General features: G+C 33.8%; 1 protein-coding gene and 1 long non-coding RNA gene across 3 annotated transcripts; one reads left to right on the forward strand and one right to left on the reverse strand.

Moving 5' to 3' along the window:
• Nucleotides 1-11,934: 11,934 nt before the first annotated feature.
• LOC126720683 (uncharacterized) lies at nt 11,935-14,663 on the forward strand. Its single transcript, XR_007653602.1, has 2 exons — nt 11,935-12,328; nt 14,302-14,663. It is a non-coding gene; the product is annotated as an uncharacterized LOC126720683 (long non-coding RNA).
• Nucleotides 14,664-14,945: 282 nt separating this feature from the next.
• LOC126720682 (peptidyl-prolyl cis-trans isomerase CYP59-like) lies at nt 14,946-25,155 on the reverse strand. Of its 2 annotated transcripts, none has more exons than XM_050423429.1 (14): nt 24,751-25,155; nt 24,483-24,587; nt 23,506-23,623; nt 23,285-23,335; nt 21,731-21,822; nt 21,499-21,598; nt 20,965-21,087; nt 20,772-20,849; nt 20,555-20,601; nt 20,393-20,448; nt 18,979-19,019; nt 17,255-17,360; nt 16,090-16,213; nt 14,946-16,005 (listed from the first exon to the last, which is right to left on the reverse strand). In XM_050423429.1, the coding sequence occupies exons 1-14, from the start codon at nt 24,846-24,848 to the stop codon at nt 15,189-15,191; spliced, it is 1,956 nt and encodes a 651-aa protein (XP_050279386.1). In that variant the 5' UTR covers nt 24,849-25,155; the 3' UTR covers nt 14,946-15,188. The 2 variants fall into 2 exon arrangements, with proteins under 2 accessions (XP_050279386.1, XP_050279388.1); XM_050423431.1 differs by having other exon boundaries at nt 17,261-17,360; nt 24,751-25,154.
• Nucleotides 25,156-26,310: the final 1,155 nt, after the last annotated feature.

Below are 26,310 nucleotides of genomic sequence, written 5' to 3' on the forward strand. Positions count from 1 at the left end.
AAAAAATAGAAATTAATGTGTGCCTAAGGCACACATTAGTAAAATTCTTTTTTAAAATAAAAAATTTAACCTAATTGGTTAAAATTTATTTGGGGTCTTAGGCGGACGCCTCGCACACGTAAGGCAAGAGTCAGATTGACGTTTGACATCTGATCAACCAAATCAAGTGGGAGATTTAAAGAACTGCTACTGACTATGACTCCAGTCAAAATCAATTGCCAGCGTTTTGGATTTCCTCTGGTCTAATCAGTAAAAATCACGTCAAGCATGGTGGAGCCCTAGTATCGATCTACTCAAGGATGATGCGTTGTTGATATTATTCTTATATATTTTACATCATAATGAAGTTACGAGTGGAACATGTTTAATTTGAAAGCAGACATGTACGGCTTTAAAACAACCACAGCAGTTATAAGCATAATGGTATTTTTTAAGTACTCAAACATCAAAAAATCATTATACAGTAGTGGAGCTAAATCTAAAAAGATTTAGCTCTTTAGCTATAGTGCACATTTTCTTTCTCAATTTTTTTTCTCTCTAGCTCGCCAGCCAACTCCCTCATCTCCCTCATCCCTCAGCTCATCGGCCAACTCCCTCATTGCCAATCTGTTCCGCCGACCTAGCTCGCCGACCCACGCCAAGCTCCATCGCCGATCTCCCCAAGCCCCATCGCCCAGTCCGTGCCCCTCTGCCGGCCTCAACGTCACCGGCCCAAGCCAACCCAAGTCCCAAATCGCCAATCCACGCCTCTGACCCACGCCTCTGCCCAGTCCTCCGATCAGACCCACGCCGCCCAGTCCTCCCCACTTTGCCGATCCTCTTCGATCAGACCCACGCCATCTCTCTATTCTCTTTGCTGTGATTGAGTTTTTTTTTTTTTTTTTTAATGTATTTTCATATGGGTTTGGTGACTGTGGTGGTGGTGGTTGATTTTGGTTATGGTAGTGGTGGTGGATGATTTTCACAGTGGGTTTGTGGATTTTGGTTGTGGTGACTGGTGGCGATGGGGTTGTGAATGTGGTTTTTTTTTTGTTTTTTTATTTTATTTTATTTTATGTTGTGTTGTGGTTGCCAAAGTAGAGTGGTGGTTGTGGCCGGTCGTGGTGATGGTGGAGGTGGTGGTGGCAGGGGGGTGGCTGTGGCTGTGGCTGTGGATGTGGCTGATGGTAGAGGTGGTTGGTGCTGTGTATGTATTTTTTGGATAGTGAGATATATTATTTTATTGTAGTGGTTATATTATTTTATTGTGATGATTATATTATTTAATTGTGATGTTTATATTATTTTATTGTGTTAAAAGTTAAAATAGATCCACTACTGTAGTATGTGTGTAGGTAAAATAGATAAAGTAACTTTTATTGGTGCTAAATAGCTAAAATTATAGATCCACTACTGTGGATGCTCTTAGGCCCAATGTTGGATAAATGAGTGTTGGCATTTTAGTCTATGCAAATTTATATCTATATGTATAATAATAAGTAAAGTTGAGAGAAATTTAAATTTAAATTTTAAATTAGAATTCCAATTTTGTGTCATGTGTTCTAAATTATTTATTCTTAAAGAGTTTTATTTTTTAAATTTAGAATTAAATGTGGGACTACATCCTAAATATTCATTCAAGTAAGTTATTAAGTACAAAACTAAAGAATATAGAATAAATGAATTTTAAAAAAAATGATTCACAATAATTTTTTTTTTAAACATTTACAATTTACATTTTATATCTAATAATATCCTTACAACAAATTTTAAAGAGTTAATAAAATATAAAAATGACTATCAATAGTATTAAAATTATATATATAAGAATTATATTATGCAAATTTAAATATGCTTTGAACTTACTTTTCATTGCGTGTACACAATGTGTAGTACTTATAATCAATGACAAGGTTGAACGTTATAGACGAATAAAAAAATAAAAAATAAAAATAAAAAAAGCCTCTCTTTGGTATGGTTTTAAAAACTGGAACAGACAAAGAACCAAAAAAGAGATTGATTACTGGTTTTATGGTCCGACCGAAGTCGGACCAATGGTCGAATCGATGATGTCATAATTAATATTATTTAAATAATTTTTATATGAATTTTGAATTTTAATAACTTATTTTAAGAAAATATAAAATATAGATTTTTTTTTTCTTTTTTTGCATACTACTTTTTTTTTAGTCAGTAATTATTGACCAAAAAAAAAATCTACTATTAAAGTTTCAAATTTTTATTTTTATAAATAATAGTCAACTTTAACTATTTATCTATTCAAAAAAAATTAAAAACCCCAAAGTCAAGTGATTAGACTGACTTGTTAATTATTATGACCAATCCACCATCCCATTGCCAGCCACACACGTACACTCCTCTTTATTTTATTTTTTTTTAATTTCCCCTCATAAATCTAGCACCCCACAGGCCCACACGGTTTACTGTCAGGAACTTTTATTTTTTCATTCTCATTGTTTTGTCCTCCAGGCTCCAGTACCTCCATCTCTCGCTCTCTGGAAGTTGATCTCCATCAGCTCCTCTCATTTCCTGTCTCACCGAAGAGCTGTGGATGCATCATACTAGTCCAAGAGGCTGGTTTCAACACCAAGCATGAGCATTCAGTAATTTTCTCTCTCTCTCAAGCCTAGCATATCTGAGAAAAAAGAAGATTTTTATAGCACACGTCCAATCCGATGACCAGTTACCTAACATAACTCTTACCCTGATTTAATAATCTTCTTTTTTTACACAAATGAGGTACTTAACAACTCTAAGAGGTTGCTACAAATGACTATTCACCCATTTTTATCACTTGGCTGGTCCATGAACAGTGCCATGGACTAGCCAAAAAAAACGCAAGGGAAACAAACGCAAACGCAGTCGCTCTACACAAACAAATCCTAAACGGTATCCAAGCAAACCCTTAATATCAATGATGAAATGTTTAAACTCTAAATAAAATAATGAAAAATTGAGTAACACTCCATTGATTTTAGTTAGCAATTCTCATTAATATATATTAGCCTCATTACACGCGTTTCGTGCGTGTAATGAGGTTTTTTTCTTTTTTTGTTTTTTAAGAACATGGGATAGTTTTGGTTGTGTAAATGGGATAGTGGGAAGTTTTATAGAACATGGGGTAGTTTTATAAATATGAGTAGATTTTTTTGTTTTTAATTTTTGTCAATTTACAATTATAACTTCATTTTTATGTTTTAGGAATAAAGATAAGTTAATTAAATTAGGAGTATTTTTGGAAGTTAAAAAGACAATAACTAATTTTATGAATCCTTTTAATATATAGAAGATTTCTTTTTGCATACCGAAAGAAGGATTTAAATTCTTCCTACAATTCTATAAGGAAATTTTTCATTTGATTGGGCATGGTTTAAGAACTTATTTTTTAGGGTAAAATGCATTTTTGATCAATTATAAAAACGTCTAATTTTAGTACTTTAAAATTTTAAATTATAAAAATTTAGTCATTCTATCTATGATTTTGTGTGCATGACTAACAGAATGCCTAGGCACACCATATTCAATTTAAGGGATCATGCAAAACTGGCCTCATATTTAAAGGACTAATCAAATCAATCTCAGATATAAGGGACTAAAATCGAACAAAAATGCAAGTAATAAATAATAATAAAAAAAATAGTGAAATTAACTACCGTAAAGCATACTAGTACCAAAACATATCAATTTGGCTACTAATAGAATTGTAGTAGGTTAAGTTTGGGTAAAAAAATCACTGAAAGGCGACAAAATTTTGATTGGGGTGTCCATAGGTCAAAATCGCTAGTTTTGTTGTTAGCAGTAGCGGACGGCAAAGCTATGCATTTTGAGCCCTAAGAGGAAGATTAAAATGAGGCATTTCATATCTTCAAATATTTAAATATTACATTAAAAAAATTTCTAATTAAACTCTATTCTTCTCGCTTTTTTAAATGCAAAATTACTTATTAAATTTTTGTATTCAAGTTCCTTTAACATTTCTTTTTCAATAAATAATATGGTTAATCCACTTTGATACTAAGAAATTTTCCAACTCCTTTTACCATTGGGGTCTCTTCCATCTCTTTTTACCCTTCGGGTTCCCTTCCATCTCCTTTTACCCTTCGGGTTCCATTTACCCTTCAAGTTAGAAATGCCCTACGGGTCCATTTACCCTTCAGGTTGGAAAGTACCTATCGGGTTCCATTTACCCTCGCGTTGGAAATGCCCTTTGGGTCCATTTATCCTATAAGTTGGAAATGCTCCTTAGGTCCATTTACCCTTCAGGTTCAATATACCTTTCGGGTCAAATATATCCTTCAAGATCAATATACCCGTCAGAACAAAAATACCATTTAGGATAATATACCCATTGGGAGAAATATACCCTTCGGGATCAATATACCCGACGGGACAAATATACTCTTTGGGATCAATATACTCATCAAGAGAAATATACCTTTTGGAATTAATATACCCATTGAGACAAAGATTTCCTTCGGGATAAATATACCTGATGATGCACAGGATCGTCAGCAAGAGTGAGCAGATGGAACCCTTTGTAGTGCAAGAGAGTACGCTTAATGATGGTCACCGGTGTGGTGCCTGCCACAACGTCTCCGATGCCAAAGTTAGAAAGACAAATAGAAATTAAGAATCGGAATATCCACTCAAGATGTCAGTATGTGTATGTATTACCTTTTGTTGACTCTGTGAGAGTTTTATACCTGCGGCGTTGGGGGCTAGTCGTTGGGGTGGTTAATGCTTTCTCAAGTAACGCCCCTGGTCCACTAATGAGACTTTTAAGAGGTTCCCAACGGTCTGCTGGATTGATTTCATAACCACTCAGGTCATTGATTGACTGCGTTGAATGACTCCCTTCCTTCGTCAGTGATGATAGCTTTCTTCGTCGTTCCAGAGGACTTCGTCAAGGATGCTTCCTTCGTCATTAGTGTTACCTTCGTCTATGAGATGTAGCATCGTCATTCCCATCAATACCCATAGGGAAAAATATACCCATCGGGGTCAATATACCCATCGGGAAAAATATACCCTTCGAGATCAATATACTCATCAGGACAAATATACCCTTCAGGATCAATATAGCCATCGAGACAAATATACCCTTTGAGATCAATATACTCTTCGAGGCCAAATATACCCTTTGAGATCAATATACCATCAAGACAAATATACCCTTCGAGAAAAAGGTATCCTTCGAGATAAAACATCTCCTTCGAGTCTGATGGCCACATGACATTGTCTATACCCTCCATCCACATTCGTCATCAGGTATGAATCTACCCGTCGAGTTAACCAATACCAATGGTGGATTATACTTAGTCCTACTCCATTTGCTTACTCTCCACTCATGATTCCCTATATGGAAAGAACTTGCACACCATGTCCAAGGATCTCTCTACATATTCGTATCCTTCCAATATTGGAGATAAAACCCTAAGATCTCAGAATATTAACTTCATATCTTCCCTACAAGGATAGGTCCTATGTTCATGGGATCTTAGTCAGCTCTACACCACTATATAAGCATCAAGTCTCCTCTTCTCCAAAAGATGTGAAATTTCCTAGCTCACACACTTTTGAGTTATTAGAAATTCTTCTATCACGAACTTAACCTTCAAAGGGTTTTTTGCCGACACTCCATCGGTGCTCTCTGTAGATTTTTTGTTTCTTTGTTCTTCAGGTACTTCAATTGGCGCGTGTGTGAATGATCAACTCACTAGCGATTTTGTGCATCATCACACTTAATCTTTCTTGTGATATTATCGATCTTAAATATGATTTTATCAATTTTAATTCTAAAAAACTTCTTTATGTAGAAACAACTGTAATATGTATTGTTAATAAAAATTCTACAAGATGTACATGCATTTGGAAAATAATCTAACCTTTTAATATAATTTAGTACATCAATTGGGGTAGTTTCTTCTATTTGTAGAACTTCTTTTAAAATTTTAACTCTAAAAATAAATCTGAACCAGCAACATCAAAATAAATATCAACTTTAAGAAAAATTCAAGGTAAAGACTATTTTTTGCAAACTATCCTCTGATTTTAATTTCTTAAAATTAAATAAAAAATAAAAATATCTTCATATTTTTAAAAATTTTGGGTTACATGATTCAACCCCTTTTTTTTTTTTTTGTTATATATATATATATATATTTTTTTTTTTTTTTTGGTGGGGGGAGAGTTGTTGAATCGTGTAAGTCGGTGTGGTCCGAGTGGACCTGACTTCCCATTGCCATATGATAAAGACATAAAAGTAAACCAGTAAAGGCAATGCAATCCAACACCATTAAAGGAAGAAGCAATCAAACAAGTTAAAAACAACACAAATCTAAAAATAAATAAATAAAAAATAAAAAATCAAGGCAAACCTCAAATCTGAAGGGAATAGTTGGAACGGAGAGTCTGACACGTAGCAGAATCAGCAAATACAAAGAAAGATTGAAAAGAATTAAAGAAAGCAAATTTTTCCAGCAATATTGTCAACAATAAAAATAAAAAATAAAATAAAAAGTTTTGAACTTTTTTTTTTTAATGTTTCGTTCTGGTTGGTTGGGTAAGAGAGATTTCGACTTTTACATAATTAACCTTTTTTTAATAAAAAAATTTAACTTACGCAGCATTTATTTGGATACCGCGATTCACGCGTTTCTAAAGTTTGCGTTTTGTCTCTTTCCTTTTTCTTTTTGAAAAGTGTGTTTCAGCTCTTTCAGTAAATCCGTATATTGTTTATATGACTTGCAAACACCTTTTTTTTTCAATAACACTCTCATTAAAAATGGATTTCATGATATTATTTATATATTTAAAAATTATTTTATTATAATATTTTTAATTTTTAATTTCTAACAAAATAAACTATATCTAAACGAATCTGATTAAAATTTGGAGTCATGATATTATTTATATATTTAAAAATTATTTTATTATAATATTTTTAATTTTTAATTTCTAACAAAATAAGTTGTATTTAAACCAATCTATTAAAATTTGGAGTCTTTGGCTGTCGCCTCACACACGTAAGGCAAGAGTCAGATTGACAAATTGACATCCGATCAACCAAATCAAAGTGGGAGATTTAAAGAATTGCTACTGACAATGACTTCAGTCAAAATCAATTGCCAAAGGTTTTGGATTTCCTCTGGTCTAATCAGTAAAAATCACGTCAAGCATGGTGAAGCCGACACATCATGATGCAATCGTTGTATGCGGTGTAGACTCATGAGTCATGAGATCTCACATACACAATAATTTAAATATTTATTCTAGACTCATCGTTTTGGATTTCCTCTGGTCTAATCGTTGTAAGATCAAGCAGTTTGCTCGGGTCTAGGTACGGGTTGGATAGCCCTAGTATCGATATACTCAAGGATAATGCGTTGATGATATTATTCTTATATATTTTACATCATAACGAAGTTATGAGTGGAACTTGTTTAATTTCAAAGTAGACACATACAGGCTTTAAAACAAACACAACTTAGGCCCGATGTTGGATAAATGCGTGTCTGCATTTTACTTTATGCAAATTTATATCTATATATATATATATATATATAATAGGTAAAGTTGAGAAAAACTCAAATTAGAATTTTAAATTAGAATTTCAATTTTATGTCATATATTCTAAATTATTTATTCTTAAAAAGTTTTATTTCTTAATTTTAAAATCAAATGTGGGACTACATCCTAAATTATTATCCAAGTGAATTATTAAGTATAAAAACTAAAGAATCTAGAATAAATGAATTGTAAAAAAAAAAAGTGTTTCACAATAATTGTTTTTAAAAAACATTTACAATTTACCTTTTACATCTAATAATATCCTTACAAAATTTTTTAAAAAGTTAACAAAATATAAAAATAACTATCAATAGTATTTAAATTATATTTATAGGAATTATATTATGCATCTTATTGTATATCTTTAAGTGTATCAATGTATATACATGGAGTTACAAGTTAGTATATAATAATAGGTGAAGTTAAGAGAAGCTCAAATTAAATTTCTAAATTAGAGTTTCAATTTTGCGCCATGTGTCCTAAATTATTTATTCTTAAAGAGTTTTATTTATTAATTTTAGAATTAAATATGAGACCACATCATAAATATTTATCCAAGTTATTAAATATAATAATCAAAGAGTTTAGAATAAATGAATCGTAAAAAAAAGTGTTTCACAATAATTTTTTTTTAAAAAAAGAATAATTTACATTTTATACCTAATAATATCCTTACAAAATGTTTTAAAGAGTTAACAAAATATAAAAATGGCTATCAATAATATTTAAATTATATATATATATGAATTATATTATGCATCTCATTGTATATTTTTAAATGTATCCATGCATATGCATAGGGTTACAAGCTAGTAATCATAATTAGAGCATTCCCATTCAATAATTCCATCCTATTCTATTTTACTATCTCAAAAAACTACTTTATCAATTATACAATACCATTTTACAATATACTCAACATCCTAACTTTTATTTTATTATATTACACATTAAAATAATATATCTACATAATAAAATAATATATTCTGAAGAAAAAAAAATGAGACAGTGGAGAGAGGAGGCAAATTTTTGTAGGTAGAATAAAATAATAATTTTTGGATTTATAATGTTGCTACAGTACCATCGTAAATTTGCGATGGTACTGTAGCAGTATTGCAAATTTTTTTAGCTTTAGTAGACCAGTTATTGACTTTTTTTTGGGCTGAAATGGTAAATCTTGGCAAGATATGGCATATATCATGCCAGCTACGAATGCTCTTATATTTCATTAATATTTAAAAAAGAGTTTGTTAATATTCTATTGCTATTTTCTTTCTTTTGATGAGAATATCTGTTCGGTTGAAGGAGTGAAAATGTTGGATGATAGAAAAGTAGGAAAATAGAAGAGATTTAATTTTCTTCTATTTGTGTTTGGTTAGGAGGATGGAAAAGTAGAGAGATAAAAAATTTATTTTTTTGGTTGAGAAGAAAAATAATGATGAAAAAAGTGAAGTTGATATAAATTTATAATTATATTCCCATTAAATCAAACAAAAAATCCACACATTTTTTTTAGCAAAAATAGTGTATGTGCAAACAAAAAAGTAACACATTTTTTTAGCAAAAATAATTGTGTATGTGCAAGGGAATGAAGAAAATTAAAAGATCAACGAAACAACAACAACAACAACAACAACGCAACTAGGCATGGATGTTGCCCATGTGCACTTGCACATGGGCATTTTCATCAGCCCAGGTGCGCAAAAGCCAACACTCAGTTTTCTCCTGTTGCCCATGTGCATTTTCATCAACCCAGGTGCACAAAAACCAGCACTCTCAATTTTCTCCCCATTTTGGGGAGAAAACTTTTTCGTGGGCCCAGGAAGAAAATACTTAGATCCCACTACAAAGTTTCTCTTCTTTATTTTCATCTTCCCTAAAATCTACTCTACCAAACATGCTTTTAAGTGTAACTATACTGCATGAGGTCCAATTGATTCAATGACAAATGCCATTGGATCCAATACAAAAAGTTACAAAACAAATAATGTTTTGTGGGTAAAAGAAAAGATATTAGCAAGGTTGTCAAAATCGGGATCCTACGTAGGATCGTAGGAGGTAGGTAGGATCGTGGATCGTAGGATCGGGTCGTGGATCGTAAGATCCTACCCATTTTCAGATTTTAAGCAAAAAACCTATTGATAGTGAATTTGTATGTTATATAATCACTCAAAACATGAATCCATCCATTAAAAAAAAAATTGCATCATAAAATGTAATTTGCACGCACTAAATTGTTCTTATGTCATTCTAAGAAAACAAAATATATTTAACTTTTGACATAATGTATCTAAAAAGTCCAGTACATATTTAATTAGTAACTAAGTACCAAAATATTATTTACACATATGGAAAATGTTTTCCAAATTCTAAGTTCCAAATCCAAAATAAGTTAGACTAGTTAGCATATAAAAACTAGCTAACTACAAATTTACAATATGTAATCCAAAAGAGAATTCTCAATCTAAGTTAAACTAGCTAATTACAAATATGAAATCCAAAAGAGAATTCTCATTCTAAGGTTCTTCTAATCTAATCATTGTCATTTTCATATCCTATTTCATCATCTAAATATTTTAGGTTTTGTTTTTGAAAACGTTTAACTTAAGTACTATAGGTTTTTTTTGAGATTTTATGTTGATATAGGGGTAAATTTGGGACTTCAATTCATTATTGGGCTTTTGATAACCCGTTGGGTTTGTGGGTTTAGGTGAATTATCTTACCCAAATGAATCCCACTTAAAAAAAAAAAATTAAAAAAAAAAAAAAAAAAAAATTCAAGCCAAATGGTAGGATCGGTAGAATCGGTAAGATCCCATACGATCCTACGATCCTATGCGATCCTACACGATCCTACATACGATCCTACCATTTTTGCGATCCTACTACGATTTTAAACTTTTCAGTGAGGTGGGATCGTAAAATCGTGCGATTTTACGATCCGGATCGCGATTTTGACAACCATGGATATTAGTGGTGAGTTCATGTAAAAGAGATGTTCAACCCATCATATCTTATAACCTCAATAAATTTGATATATAGACACGTGTATACCATTTACACCCAAAACAAAGCCTTTCTCATGAGCCCATGCCCCCTAGCATGGTTGTCAAAATCGCGATCCGGATCGTAAAATCGCACGATTTTACGATCCCACCTCACTGAAAAGTTTAAAATCGTAGTAGGATCGCAAAAATGGTAGGATCGTATGTAGGATCGTGTAGGATCGCATAGGATCGTAGGATCGTATGGGATCTTACCGATTCTACCGATCCTACCATTTGGCTTGAATTTTTTTTTTTTTTTTTTTAATTTTTTTTTTTAAGTGGGATTCATTTGGGTAAGATAATTCACCTAAACCCACAAACCCAACGGGTTATCAAAAGCCCAATAATGAATTGAAGTCCCAAATTTACCCCTATATCAACATAAAATCTCAAAAAAAACCTATAGTACTTAAGTTAAACGTTTTCAAAAACAAAACCTAAAATATTTAGATGATGAAATAGGATATGAAAATGACAATGATTAGATTAGAAGAACCTTAGAATGAGAATTCTCTTTTGGATTTCATATTTGTAATTAGCTAGTTTAACTTAGATTGAGAATTCTCTTTTGGATTACATATTGTAAATTTGTAGTTAGCTAGTTTTTATATGCTAACTAGTCTAACTTATTTTGGATTTGGAACTTAGAATTTGGAAAACATTTTCCATATGTGTAAATAATATTTTGGTACTTAGTTACTAATTAAATATGTACTGGACTTTTTAGATACATTATGTCAAAAGTTAAATATATTTTGTTTTCTTAGAATGACATAAGAACAATTTAGTGCGTGCAAATTACATTTTATGATGCAAATTTTTTTTTAATGGATGGATTCATGTTTTGAGTGATTATATAACATACAAATTCACTATCAATAGGTTTTTTGCTTAAAATCTGAAAATGGGTAGGATCTTACGATCCACGACCCGATCCTACGATCCACGATCCTACCTACCTCCTACGATCCTACGTAGGATCCCGATTTTGACAACCTTGCCCCCTAGAACTTTGGTTTACAAATGAAGTTGATCTAACTGTTCGAAAAAAGTATAAGGCGACACCATTTATGTACTCTCTAAAATGATACTTCTATCTACGCTACTCTTATTTACTTGGTAGCGAGGCTCCTATCAGGTCAATAAATTCGGTCTTATTTACAAGTGTAGAAGCTAGAAATAACATTTTAAAATTTCTTATCATCCCATATTTATGATTCATCCAAAGTCCATCACTTTGTAAATATCATTATTTATGGTCTTCCATCTCCATTCCATATATCATACACAAAATGAAAGTTGCTGGCTTGAGCCCGTCAATCTCAACATTGTTAGAATTGGATTTTGGATTCATAAAACAAGTTGGATGTGAATAAGTTAATATACCTAGAAGGCTCATTAATATGCTGTGGTCAAATTAGTATTGAGTCTTGGTACACTTTGTTTTATTGGACTTATTCCATAGTCTGATGTGAGGTAAAATGTAAGGTTTTAAACCTGATCTATGATGGATGGATATTAACCGTATATAATATAAGGTTAGGTCTCCTATCCACTCCTAACATTAGACAAAACCCTAGATCTCATCCTTTTAGAGATTATGCTGACTTGCCCCATCGAAAGCCTATGAAGAGGAAGATTTGTCTGGGCCGTGTGTCGAGTGTGCACGTGCGTGTCTATTGCTATTCATAATCTATCCAGGTTTGCTCAAGGTTTTTGAAAGTTCGTCCCTAAACCTTATGGATTTATTGATTATCTATGTTCTAGTATTTAGCATGTATATGTCTTTAATTCTTACAGACCTAGGATACCATGAATCGATAAATTTTTATTTTCATCTTCTTAGAAGAGAAGAGACATTGAGTAGATCTAATTCCCAACAAGTAGACCCATGTCCATATGCAAAAAAGCATCTTTCTCCTTTCAGCACCTTAATTTTCTGTCATGGGACCAAGCAACGTGGCCATTTTAATGTGTGTTTCAAACGTCGGTGCATTATTCAACCTTGTAACGATCAATACTACCCATTATCACACAACAAACGAAATTTGCGGCGTTTATATGGAAAATGCAAGTAAAAAACAAATTGTGTACATAAAGAAATGTTTTCTAGCTAGCTTGCGTTTTCAATGCCTTCCTAACCTCCAAGCATCAATTTGCTTCTAAGCTAAGTTTTCTAGCTTCCTCGAATTTTCGTTACCTTTCCAAGTTTAAAAATGCTTTGAACTTACTTTTCATTGCGTGTACACAATGTGTGCCAATGTGTAGTACTTATAATCAATGACGAGGTTGAACGTTATAGACGCGTAAAAAAAAAAAAAAAAAAAAAAAAAAGGGCCTTTCTTTGGTGCATATATATACATAGAAAGATGGGCACAGTTTGACACACAACCTTCACCCCTCTCTATCTCTCTCTTCACTTCAATCTATAGCAAAATCTTGGCCCGCTGCTGGATCCTAAAACTGGCAGTGTTCCCAGGAAGGTTCTCCAAATCACAACAAGAGAAGGAAAAAAAAAAAATGATTTGTGCATGTACCTTCCTGAGAACACTGCCCCGTTTTGGTGTCCTCAGTCAGTAGTGCTAGTGGTGGTGGTGGTGGTGGTGAGGTTTATCAATCAAATCAAATCATGAGAGAGAGAGAGAGAGAGAGAGAGAGAGAGAGAGAGAGAGAATTTGAGGGATTTAATTGGATTGGGTCTAGTGTCCAATTGCATTGGACTCATTCGGATGATAACACATGTCCAATCCGACGACCAGTTACGTAACCTAACTCTTACCCTGATTTAATAACCTTTTTTTTTAACACAAATGAGGTACTTAACAATCCCAAGAGGCTAGTTTAGTAGTTCTTAAGGCCTCATAATATCTATGAGATTCTGGGTTCAAAACCTCTATCTTGGGACCACCCATATAGGATTCTTTCTTCTAATAACCTAGTGCGTATGGGATTGGGGGACTACATACACCCTAGAGAATAGTCAAATATTCGAAGGTCTGAACACTTTTCTGGATTTTCTAATTTCATGTATTTTCTTTTACTTTTAAAATTTTTGATTTGATTTTGAATTGATTTATTTTTTCTTTTCTTTTTTAAGAAAAATAAAAAATAAAAACTATTTTTATATAAAAAATTCTATATAAGGTTTTTTTCCCTCTTGTCTATATAAATTAATCTAGTTTTTTTGTGAATTAATTTTGGATTGATGTTGATCAAAAGTATCAAGGGTCGAAACCAAATATTTTACTGGGCTCAACCCTACTCTTGGACCTGATTGTACGCATATTTTACAAATCTTAGGAGTAGAGAATAAATTATATGCATCTTTCACAAATTTTGAGGGTATTATGAACAATTTATATTGAAGAGAGATCTCTAAGAGGAGACATATTTCTTGTTCCTTTTATTTGAAAAACAATACTACAATTAGTTCAACTAGCAGAAAATGACTCCAACCAAGCATAGCATCTAATATTAAGAGGTATTCTCCAGAAAGCACACAACACAGGCAGCTTATCTTAACTAAGAAGTTATATTTCCTGTTGCACAATCAAAATTTGCTTTATTTATATATATTTATATATACACACACACACACACATTCCGTTTTTTACCTTGGGAAATATTTAGCTCTTCGCCTGGTTTTCATGTGTGCTTCTTGAATGCTTGGACGAGCCATATTCAGGTAAGTGATGCTCTTTGGAGAGAAGCCACTGCAACTTTGCTCACTGTTAAGTGTACTTTACAGCTGAAATATCCCGACATTGTTTTGGATTATGAAGCTATTAACGTTTTGAATCCCCTCAAAAACTCTAGAGCATCTCATACTCAATGTAGCCAATTTTGCAAAATAATGTGTTTTTGGAACACTTCTTTGTAGCTCCAAATAATGTAAATTTTGTTTGTGCTCCTCCAAATCTAGTCCAAGGAGCTTTTCCTTTTGTAATAATTTTGGGAATATTAGCATCTCAGATCTTCCTGCCCAGGTGCTGAGATCTGAAGGAAAGGTTAAGGGCCCAGGTCCTGTTTTGTTTCTTGTCAATAAAATTGTTTATTCATCCCAAAATGCATAAATAAATAATCAGTTAACCAAAAATAGAACTGACAAACATATGAAGGCTATGCATAGAAGAGTTTGGCATGAGTTTGCAGAATGGGAGAGTGATGCTTCTTCATATGTAATTTCCTTCTACCTACTTTAAGATTACAAGGAGCTAATAGAGAACCATTGGTCCATAACGTACAATGGTGGTGCCTCCCATGAAGGAAAACTTCCATATATGATAAACAGCATTCATTTATGCAACAGGCTTCTGGAAGTGCTAGACATCCCTAAAACAAAGCTGGAAAATAGAATAAACAAAATTTTTGATCCTATAACAAATGCTATTTGCTTAACAGTTTTACATTTGGATGATTTTTTAAAAATTGCGTAATTCATGATAGAACTAATCATTTTAAACACTACATTAATTCCAACGTTTAGTTTCATACTTCATTACATGGCAACGATAAAACAAGACAAAGTTTAATGCAATCTCTTCTGGTCATAACCATACACCATTCAAGACTTCATCTCCTGTCACCTTGGCGCCTTCTATCATGATCATCGTCCCTCCTGTCTTTATACCTATCACCATGTTCTCGCTCTTCTCGCCTGCCTTTAAAGCTATCAACGTCTGCACTTCTTTTTCTCTGACTTGGCTCATCCCTTGTGTCTCGCCGGTCACTGTCCACATTTCTCTTCCTATAGTCCCTGTCATCCCTCCTTTCCCCACGGCGATCATCATCTGCACTTTTCTTTCTATAATCTCCACCATTGCTCCTTTCAATATAGTTATCATTATCTGCACCTCTCTTCCTATACTCTCTATCATCCCTCCTTCCTGCATGGCTAGAATTATCTTTACTTCTCTTCTTATAATCTCCATCATCCCCCTTTTCTGCATGCCTATCAATATCTGGAGTTCTCTTTCTATAATCCCGCTCATCTCTGTTGTTATCATTTAGACCTCTTCGTTTATACTTTTCTCCATCCCTTCTCTCTTCGACATAATCCCGCTCATCTCTCTTGTTATCATTTAGATCTCTTTGTTTATGCTTTTCTCCATCCCTTCTCTCTTCAACATGATCCCGATCTCTTCCACTTCCACGGGATTGACTTGTTTTACCATCATGATGCATCTCATCCTCTCTGTATCTTCTACTTCTGTCAGTCGGCTTGTGCCTATCACTCTGGTCTTCATTTTCTCGGTCCCTATGCCTTAGGTCTTCAGAACTCTGCCTATACGTCTTTTCTTTCTCACCTCGGTCACGTGGCTCATGGCCTCGATGTCGTTTTTCTCGTCTTGGACTTTCAGGAGTGTCTCCATCAAATACCATTTCAAACCTATAACAATTAATAGTATGAGAGAGAGCGCAAGAGAATCACACAAAGACAGAGAGACCCATAATCACACTCAAGAGTACATACCTAGAATTGTTCTCACCACCTCGCTGTCGGTTATCATCCTTTAAAATATAGTTCTGTTTGACGGCTGAGCCACCAGTGCAGTCCTTGGCAACGTGATCAAGAGCACCACATTTGAAGCAACCTCCTTTTAGAGCCAAGTAGAAATATGGACAGATTAATTTCAGAGGAATTTAGAAACTTCTAAGATTTCAAATGAGTGCCACATTCAAGAAACAATCCTTGAATGAATTAAATTACATGTGAGAAGGGTTGATAAAGAAATAGACTCAGCTTTGGTTGTGTTCCAACTACTGCCACATGAATGACTATATAATGATTTCCATTAATAGAATTTAATATCAAGGTATGTGACAAGTAATTTGTTTGATTTTTTTTTTTTTTTTTAAGAACTTCTAGACATCATGGAGTCAACCCAAATCCAGATGATAGGGGTGTTTCTAGCACCAAAACCAAGCAATATTGAACTTTATTCGTCCAATATTAAATGCCTGGACCCTTTAAAACGATTTAAGTACCAATTGCAATGAAGTGTGTATGAATGAAGTGAAGTGTGGATCATCAAAATTCCTGTCTCAATAACTATTGGTTAGCCCACAAGGCCTTCATTTTCAGGAGTGAGACTTCTAGGCAATATGCATCCAGCTTTTGTACCTTTTGTCAGCAAACAATGATCAACAACGATACACCCCCCAGTACCCACTAATATCATAGGTCTTTGGAATTTGTCTCCACAGCTATGACAGCCAAAATCAGTGCAATTTACCATGCAGCATAGTGAACAAGTCAAAATTTCAGCAGAGTGTAGACTCTAGTTTCTAAGAAGCTAATGTTGCATGATGCCTAGATTTCCTATTTTAGTCTTGTGTTGCAAAATAGTGTTGATTTATCGACAAAGAAAACCAAAACCAAACAGACAGAGAATCATAGGTAATGAACAGCTAGTAAATTTCCAACAGGAAAGGTATGGAAAATACTACTAAAAGAAAGGATCAAATGCTCTTCATTTAGTGCTCTTCAAGTGAAACGAGCCAGGAGAGAGAGTCAACCTTAACATCAGTGATAAAAGGAAAGGAAGAGCAGAATCTCATAGTGCAATGCATGGAAATGTACATGCATGAGCGGGAAAATTATATAAAACAAGTAAATATGACATTGCAATTTTTACCTTTACCTGTTTTATTATCTTTACGTCTGTACTGGGACCACAGTTTTGAAACACTTTGACTAAAATCAACATGTATCCTTCGGTCATCGATCAGAGCATTATCCATCTGTCATTAGAAATAATATAAATGAATGATGTTTTGCTAAAACAAAGCAGCTATAAGACTTTTCAAAAAAAGTTACTTTAAATTATACACTATTTACTCATTTATTTGATAGAGTAATTGGATTATTCTGAATCAAAAGTACAAAGTTTATCATTTCTATTTGCAGCCAGCTTGTTGACGTCCATTAGGTTAAAAGCACACTATCTCCATGTTTTTCATGCCTTTCAAAATGCATGTGGCAAAGGACACTCCACCACATCACAAATAGTTTATGCCTACAGACTTCAAAAAACAATTAAAAGGGTAGCAATGTAGCAACATGAGGTCCTATTTTTTTCCTTTAGAATCCTTCTAATTTCAAGTTCAGGATGTCACTCAAGTAATTATTTAGACGAGGATAGAAGCAGAAGAGATGTCAGGCACCTCAATAGTAGTCTTCAAACAAGTAAAAATGATATATTAGAAAATGCCAGATGGAGGGCACAACTCATGTACACAGAGTATACAAAAAGGCATATCCAAGAAAGAGAGTAAAGAATTAAAGACCAAATCTTAAAGTTAAGGACATCAACAGAGTCAATCAAAGAGCCAGACGTTTCATAAGAGTGATAATCAAAATCCATTCAGTATGTATGCACACTTTCTTCACATCTTGATTAGGATAACACTTCAGCTGAAAGCTTTCCATTCCCGTTGGAATCTCACATCCCAACTCCGCCCTCCCCCAACACTCTGCCTCACCAACAAATCCTCCACAGATGCCTCCCTACTATTCCTTTTCACCGTTAGAAACCCTATATAGCTTACTATTCTCCAGCTTTTCCCACCAAACCCTAATCCTAATTCTTTAAAATCCTAGCAGTCTAGAACTTTCAAATCTGATTTGGTTTCATTCACCTTTGTCCTACGTCATTAGATATTCATTATTATTAAGTCTAGGAATTTCTCCTACTTTCCTTTACAGAGACACGGACAGAGTGAAAGAGAGTGCTCAGTTCTGAATATGAAATGACATTCTGTCTAGGGGATTCATGTTATTATTATTGTCTAGAAAATCCTCTCTCGTCGCATAGTTTTTAGAGTAACTTAAGGAGTTAAGGTACAATTCACACCTGGACAGTGGGATAAATGATCCCCACTCATATGGAAAAGGTGTTAGCTTTACCCTTTACCCAATTATTTATTCTATATACCTTTTTTTTTCTATTGTTTTTACACATCAAATGCTGAAGCAATACATACGTGTATATGAACAAAAAGGAGGGGGGAAAAATGGAAATTATGTATTGTCAATCTCAGCTGTATCAATACCCTCTATACCAAAACATGAGGAAAAATGGGAAAATTTTATTTAAAAGGTAAAAGAACATTGAAGTAGGGGCAAAAAAGTACAGTCCAATATTTCACATGAACCAAAGATTCTCCCCAAAAAAAATTATATTTTCAAAAGAAATTGTTACAATGTGCAATCTCGGTAAACCTTACAAGAACAGAATCTTACCAGCTTAAGCACTAGATGCATGTAGTTAGTACTTGATCAAGGGACATTAGATATGCAGGCAGATAAGAAAAATATATATGCAATATTTGAGAGAGACATCATTTCAGTCCAACATACCTTAAAATAAGCTTGTTCACATGCATCATTCGTCTCAAACTCTGAAGTGGGAAAAGAAAATTGATAACAATCAAAATATGTCATCAGAAACTTGATTCTATAACAGATAGGAATAGACTATTAATTAGGCAACTGAAGGTATGCAAATCACTTGGCCACAAATAGAGCAGGGTAGAAAGAACCAAAAATTAATGCTACAAAAGAGAAAGATAAATCTTGATATCCATACTAAATTATAAATTCCTTTATTTGGTGGAAAAATCTTTTTGAGACTATAAAGATAAACAATCTTGAATGCTGTTCTCAGCTGTTCCTTCCCTTCCTTATTTTGTTCTATTTGTGGTTGGTTAGAAGCAAGGATTGCAGGTCATCTTAGTAGAGTAATTTCTCTCTATTAATAAGTTTGTCCTCACCCTACACCTTGCTCTTATAAGGGAAAGAGGTTGCATTTAAGCTAGAGCTCATTGGCATCATATTGGCGTAATAATAATGTCCAAGTAAAAACTTAGGGATAGCCATCAACCTAGATATATCCCTCCTTTCTCCAAGCTAAAGATAAGGCACTACATAAAAAACCAGAAGAATTTTCTGTAACAGTTTATCACATATTAAGTTACATGTGAATAATAATAATAACAAAATAATAATAATTTGTTGTTGTTGTTTATAATAAAAGAACTGGAAATTAAAGTCTATTTGTTAGTCCAGTTGTCTTTGCAATCTTTATGTGGAAGTCAATGAAAATGTTCTGAATTCCGCATGAGAGGAAAACCAGAAAAGGAGGGGGGAATAGGTGCTGAAACCTAAGTTCTGAATACCACATCAGTGGTCATTTCAGATTGGCCACTGGAACAGAAATGAATATTTCTGTACTAGTGTGTACCAATATACTGTTTCAGGATTACCACTATAAATATTTTATATTTGTAAATATAAATACTCCTCATAAAATAAATTTAAGAACTACATAATTCATGCCATTTCATTACTCTATAGAATTTTCAAAACATGAATAATAACCAAATAATTTCATATATACCATCTTAGAATTATTCTAAAAAGAAAAAGAAAAAGAAAAATAAAATTTTTAGAATTAGCCAATTTTAAAAATGAAAATTTACATGATTAGGTCTGATTTGGGGGAGGAAAAATTACCAAAATCACAAAGTTTAAAAAGAATTACAATTTAAACCAAATTCTATTCCGAGCCAAAATGGAGTTTTCATCCAAAATGCCCAGAACACCCAAGTATGGCCAAATATTTGAGTTAAAACAGAACAGAGGGTTTTATGTACTGGTTTATGCACCAGTACGGAATTGGATTCAAAAACATTGAATGAAACTTTACTTTCTCATGCACAATAAATAAGACTTAAAAGGTATCCTAGCATAAAATGGCAAAAAAGCCACTCACCTACGAAAGCATAGCATAAACTGTCTCCAGTCTTAAAGTCACGAATTATTTCAGCCCTGTCACCAGCATTTACTTATGATGAGAAATGCATCTTGCAAACTACAAACTAACAGGCCCCAGAATAATTAAATAATACCACAAGAAAGTTCTATCATTACTTACGACAATACAGTTCCAAAACGTGAAAAGATGGTATGCAAGTCCTCATCCTGCAGTAAAAACAAGTAAATATTAAATATGACCTTAACATGACCAACTCATTAACAAAGGGTTCAATAAGTATATCAGAATTCAGAACGTTATTGCATTTTAGAGTAGCAGCTTCCTAATAAAAGAAAGGATAGACATTCCCTATAACTATGACAAAACAAGCACTCACTTCAGTAACTGGATTCAGTTTACAAACAAATAGCACATTATCAGGAGGCTTTATTTCAGCATCAGGAATATCTCCGATCTGTATGCAAATCAGGCAAAGAAAAAAAGAAAACAAATAAATAAAATTAAAACGACGACATGGTTTATTAAAATTGGAAATTTAGTCTAATGAATTAAATGTACCCAATACTTACACTTTCAAGTACAACTGCTCTGGAATGTGCTTCCTTTGTGCGGAGAACCTCCTCAAGCTCTGAAGCATCTAACTGCTCATCCATGGGCACCCAGTCATCCTCAAGCCGCACATTATCATCAACCTAGTTACAACATTGATTGACATATAAGTCATAACTTCAAACAAAGATGCTTGCCAAGCAGCCACCATATGCTCAGAGAGCCAACAAAAAAATTGAATTAACCAAGTTGACCCAGTCATCCATTCGCCTTTTTACTATTAATTTATTTACATCATTTTGGACATATTAAAACTAACAACGAAATATCTGCCAAATTAGAATTTTCAGAATTCCTAGTTTGAATCCCTAGGCAATGACCATGACATCAAGATGAAAGCACTCCAACTTGGTTTTGAAGCATTTGATAAGCATATGATTATATTAAGTTTCAGACAAACATTAAAATGACTAAGATTTCCTTATGACTCCTTTCTAATTAGCTTCATCTCTCCCCCAATTATGATTAATTAATATCTGTAGTCTGGTCATTACCTCATCTTTTGGTTTTCCTTCTGGCGAAGCATCAGGAATCAAGTCAGCTATCTGGGGAGGATCATCAAAAGGATCATCCAGTATGTACGTGTGTTTGATTCTGTTCAATAAATGAAAATGCAATAAATTTTGGTATCAAGAGAAAGTCAAGAAAATTTAATTTCAGAAGCATAGTACATTGTCACTACATCAACAAAATAATATATAAAGAAAGAAAGAAAGAAGAATCAACCGAATATTCTTAAATGGTCGGCCCTTCTCATCCACATAAGCTTCATTTATCCTCGTCAATGTATCAAGCCCTTCCGCGATCTCCCCAAAAACCTGCAATGACCCAAAAACACTATTTAGATAGATTATACAACAATAAACTCTCCTCGCATTAGGAAATAGAAACATTTTTATCTAGAAGGGGAGTTCACTCTCCGCAGCCTTATACAGCACACTCAATACTTCCTAGAAAAAGGTTTGGTCCCCAGTCGTAACAAACCAGTTATTCATTCTTCAAAGTGGTGGTTGTCAAATTGACTAACATCCCCCCTCCCCCAGGGAAGCAAATTCAGTTATCATGCCCCAAATCTGCCCTTCAAATGTAAAAGTGTAATACAAAACAGAACCTCCCTCATGTCTTTCCATGCAAACAGCTTGTCAGAAGGTCAAGCATCCCACACTTATTTTTTTTCTTTTTGTTGATAAATCAAGCATCCCACACATGTTAAAGCAAGAACCTAATACTTTTGTTGGACAACCATCAAGGGAAACCGATGCATGACAAGCTTAAATTGAGCTTAATCACTCAATTTAAGGCTGCAATTTAGAACCACAAAGAGCCCTTAAACGCCAATTGGATGGTGCATACCATAATGACTTTCCAGAAGGAAGGCACAGATAAGCAAAATGTTTTTATGTCTAAATGCTGAGAGAGAGTGACACTCATTCCATGAAAAAGTTTGCAAAAAATCAAGCTCTAAAAACAGTATTACATATTGGTCTCCATATTGATGAAGCTATCAAAATAATATATATTAGGCACAACGGCCATTGTACTACAGTGATCAGCCTATATGGATTAGCAATCCCAAAAAAAAAAAAAGAGTAACTAGCTTATATGGATATGATTGGGTAACAAGTCTATCATCTAAATTGAAAGAATCTTTTTAATTTCTCATCAAGGAGTACCAGTTAATCAATACAAAACCAATAAGTTCCATTCAAAACTCTTACAAAAAACAAAATAACTTCCATTCAAGACCACCATAATGTAGTTTATATATATATATATATATATATATTTGTGTACATGTACAAATTTACCAGAAATGAGCAACACAATTAGGACTCCCACAAGATTACAGAAGCAGCCCCACATTCAAATATCAAACACACAAGAACCGTCCGGTCAACATTGCATCCATGACATCAAAAGGAAAATGCAGACCATGCAAACCAAACAAAGAGAACTAGAAAAGAGCTGAAGCACTCCACCCCCTCTTTTCCTATTCTCTATAAAAATAAATAAATGGCCTCTCTTAATCAACAGGGTCGGATTAAAAAAAAAATAAGAAATAAAAAAATAAAACAAATTTTGCAATGGTTTTCTCAGTGTCAGAAGTATGTCCACATTTTTTATTAAATCAATGGAATTAAACAAGCACACAACATCACAAAAGTAGACGAGCAGACAAAAAATATCATAAAAGTCAACAATTCTTTATTCCTTTGAGAAAGCAGCAATTATTAATTTGAGATATAGTAACCAACAGGTCACTGGGATCAGAAGACTCACAGTGTGCTTCTCATCTAGATAGTCAAGATCGTCACGCAGTGTGAAATAGAACTGAAAACAAATGCAATTTCAAGAGTAAATATATGGGCTAGGATTAAAACCAAGTAAACTCTATTTCCCAATAAGATGCAGAAAAAACACTGAATGCTTCTTCATCTTCATAAAGCTATATTAAGCAAAAGAATTCTCAGTCCCATTAAGCAAGAAAAATACTCTAATACCTGAGAAGCATTAAGATTCTCTCCAGCACTAGCCATGGCAACAGTGCCTGTCTTAGAATGCTTTAAATCATGATGAATCTCATCATTGAAAAAGCGAGCTTGATCACCATAAAGAAATCTGAAAGTAGAATGTAGAATGGAATAAGTATGTTCTGCCTTGCTATGTGAGAATTAAAGTTACTTATAATAGCAAATACCAACTAACTAGACTATTGTCATTTGATTAATAACCAACTGTCCCAAAAGCTTAAGTTACTAGGAAATAGTGAATTCAATCATTTCACCATAATTTTAACACTCCCTCACATGTGGGTCCATACTCCCGTTTAATAAACTAGTGCCCAACATGTGGGATTTTTAACTTATTAAACGGGAAGTAGAGTCGAGACAGGGTTCGAACTCAAGGACACCTGCTCTAATACCATGATAAATTATCAATTATCCCAAAAACGTAAGATGTTAATCATTTACCCATGATTCTAACATATAGAAGGCGTAACAAATTAAACCATTTCAAAAGTAACAAATTAAATCCCCTAAAATTTCTAAAATACAAACTAACCCTAAGGTTTCAAAATGTAATGAACTAATCGCTCAGCCTATATAAAACCCAAAACACAATGCTTATCCACTCAAATGTGCTAAGGTTTAATTGTTTGTCACTTTTTTAAAACCTCGAGGTTTGATTCGTTACTTTTAAATAAACACCCCTAAACTATATTGTTTAGAATTAAATTTTTTTAGCAAATATGATATACATATACATAAATATATGTGTGTGGAGAAATGCTACATAGGGTGCGTTTGTATAAACTGTTGGAAAACTGTGTTTTGAGTTTGTAAAAAAAAGCTACTAGGAGTTGTAGTTGCAAAACAGAGTATTGGGTTTTTAAAAAACGCTCTTTTAATCTCTGCGAAACGCCTAACCAAACGGACTCATAAATTTCTAGTCAGCTTGCTTAGGCAGATGTTCTTACTTGTAGATTGAATCGCCACCGGACCCGGTACCGGTGGGGTCACCGGTTTGTGCAGTGAAGTCCTTCTGAACCGTGTGAAATAGACAACCATTGTAATACTTGATCCTGAATCAACCATGTAATGATAATTTATAAAAACAAAAATTACGAGACATTTTTATAATCAGTTTCTGAAGAGGATACACATTTGTTTTATCGCAACCCATAAAATAAATAAATTCTCAAGCTAATTTTATCTGATAATATATATATATATATGAAGACTTACTTGCAAAGCTTCAAGAAGTTTTTGGAGGTCAAGGGGCACTTGTCTGTGTGCAAATCCACCACTATGTCCCCTAAGCTCGTCACTATCAGCACCGACATTCTCTCTTATTGTTTATTTTTTTGCAGTTATCAAATTTTGGTGAAGCGAAGCGAGAGAGAGTTGAGGCGGTGATGGCTGGATTTTGTGGGTTGCGGCGGCGGCGGCGGCGTTTTGGTGACTGGGGTTTGTGGGTTAAGGCCGCGGCGGCGTTTTGGTGGCTGGGGTTTGTGAGTTCTGAGCTTTTTTGTGGGCTTTGTTGGGTGGGTGTGTGGTTGTGCAAGGTGGGTGTGTATTTGGGGCAGCAGAGCCGAGTATGTGCGGTTGTGATGGGTGGCGGTCGATTTTGGAGTTAAAAATGTGAATATCAATAATAATAATAATTTAATTGAAACCGATGTATGTGCGTGGAAAATATACAGTTAACAGGAATAATTACAGCAAACTAACTTGTGGTATGATTCGTTTTTACTTTGTCTATTAGTGGTTTAAAATTTTACACTTTGTCCATTTGAAGTCCACTTGAACTTCAATCTGTTACCCATCTCTGTTAAAATCAGGGGTAAGAATGTGAGTCCAAATCTTCTGTCCCACTTTTCCTGCTCCACTTTATACTCCATAAGTAAAAACTTGCCACATGTTCACCTAACTAATTAAATACTACCACTATTGACTTATTAATACTACCATTATTAATTAATGATAGTAATTAATTAATTAGGTGAACATGTGACAAGTTTTTATTGGTAGAGTATAGGGTGAAGCAGGAAAAGTGAGATAGAAGATTTGGACACAAATGTGTATCTTATCATCACTTTTATGTCTCTCTACTCTAAAAACAAAAAATAACAAAAAAAAAACTCAAACAAACAAGATCAAAGAGGGGGTTTTGTAGCTTGGGTTCAAGAACACACTACCTCTTGGTATGAACAGTTTTGAGCCAATCAATTCAAATAAAATTTTCATATTCGCACAAATCCTAAAAAACATTTACAAAAATCCTACACTTGAAAGTGCTCTACTCTAATTTCACAAAAATCCTATCAGACACTTTCAGTCATTCACAAAAATCATACACGGCTTCACCTTAGTTCTCTCTCAAATCTCAAACCAAAACCAAAGCAAACCCCTCTTCAAAACCCAAACCCACCACACCTAGCAACACAAACACAGACCCACTACACCCACAGCAAAGAAAATAAGATAGTAGAGAGAGAGAGAGGCGGATTGAAGTCACAGTCGAAGCCAAACTCAATGCGAAGGAACCCATGGCCAAAGCTAGAACTTGCACTACTGCAATGGTTCTTTCACCGCCACCATTAACAACCATGGTTCTTTCTCTCGTCTTTGCTGGAACTCATTTGAAACCCTTTGATTCTCTCCTGCTACTTTCAATCTAAGAATGAGATTGGGTTTTATGTTGGGTTTGGTTTTGGGGATTTGTTAATTTATTGCAATTTTATTGGATTTAACTCAGTGGGCCTCATGTATTCATTATTTTATCTAACTTGCCTTTTGGTGGAT

Source organism: Quercus robur, chromosome 4 (genome assembly GCF_932294415.1).
Source record: "Quercus robur chromosome 4, dhQueRobu3.1, whole genome shotgun sequence".
Lineage (NCBI taxonomy): Eukaryota > Viridiplantae > Streptophyta > Magnoliopsida > Fagales > Fagaceae > Quercus > Quercus robur.

Bases quoted from the DNA above. Each gene is read 5' to 3' on its own strand.
- LOC126720682 (XM_050423429.1), bottom strand. From the start codon at position 24,848: ATGTCGGTGCTGATAGTGACGAGCTTAGGGGACATAGTGGTGGATTTG. The intron at 21,823-23,284 runs GTGAGTCTTCTG...GGGTCATTGCAG, and splicing joins ATCTAGATGAGAAGCACACT to GTTTTTGGGGAGATCGCGGA. The intron at 21,599-21,730 runs GTTGATTCTTCT...TTTATTGAACAG, and splicing joins CGACCATTTAAGAATATTCG to AATCAAACACACGTACATAC.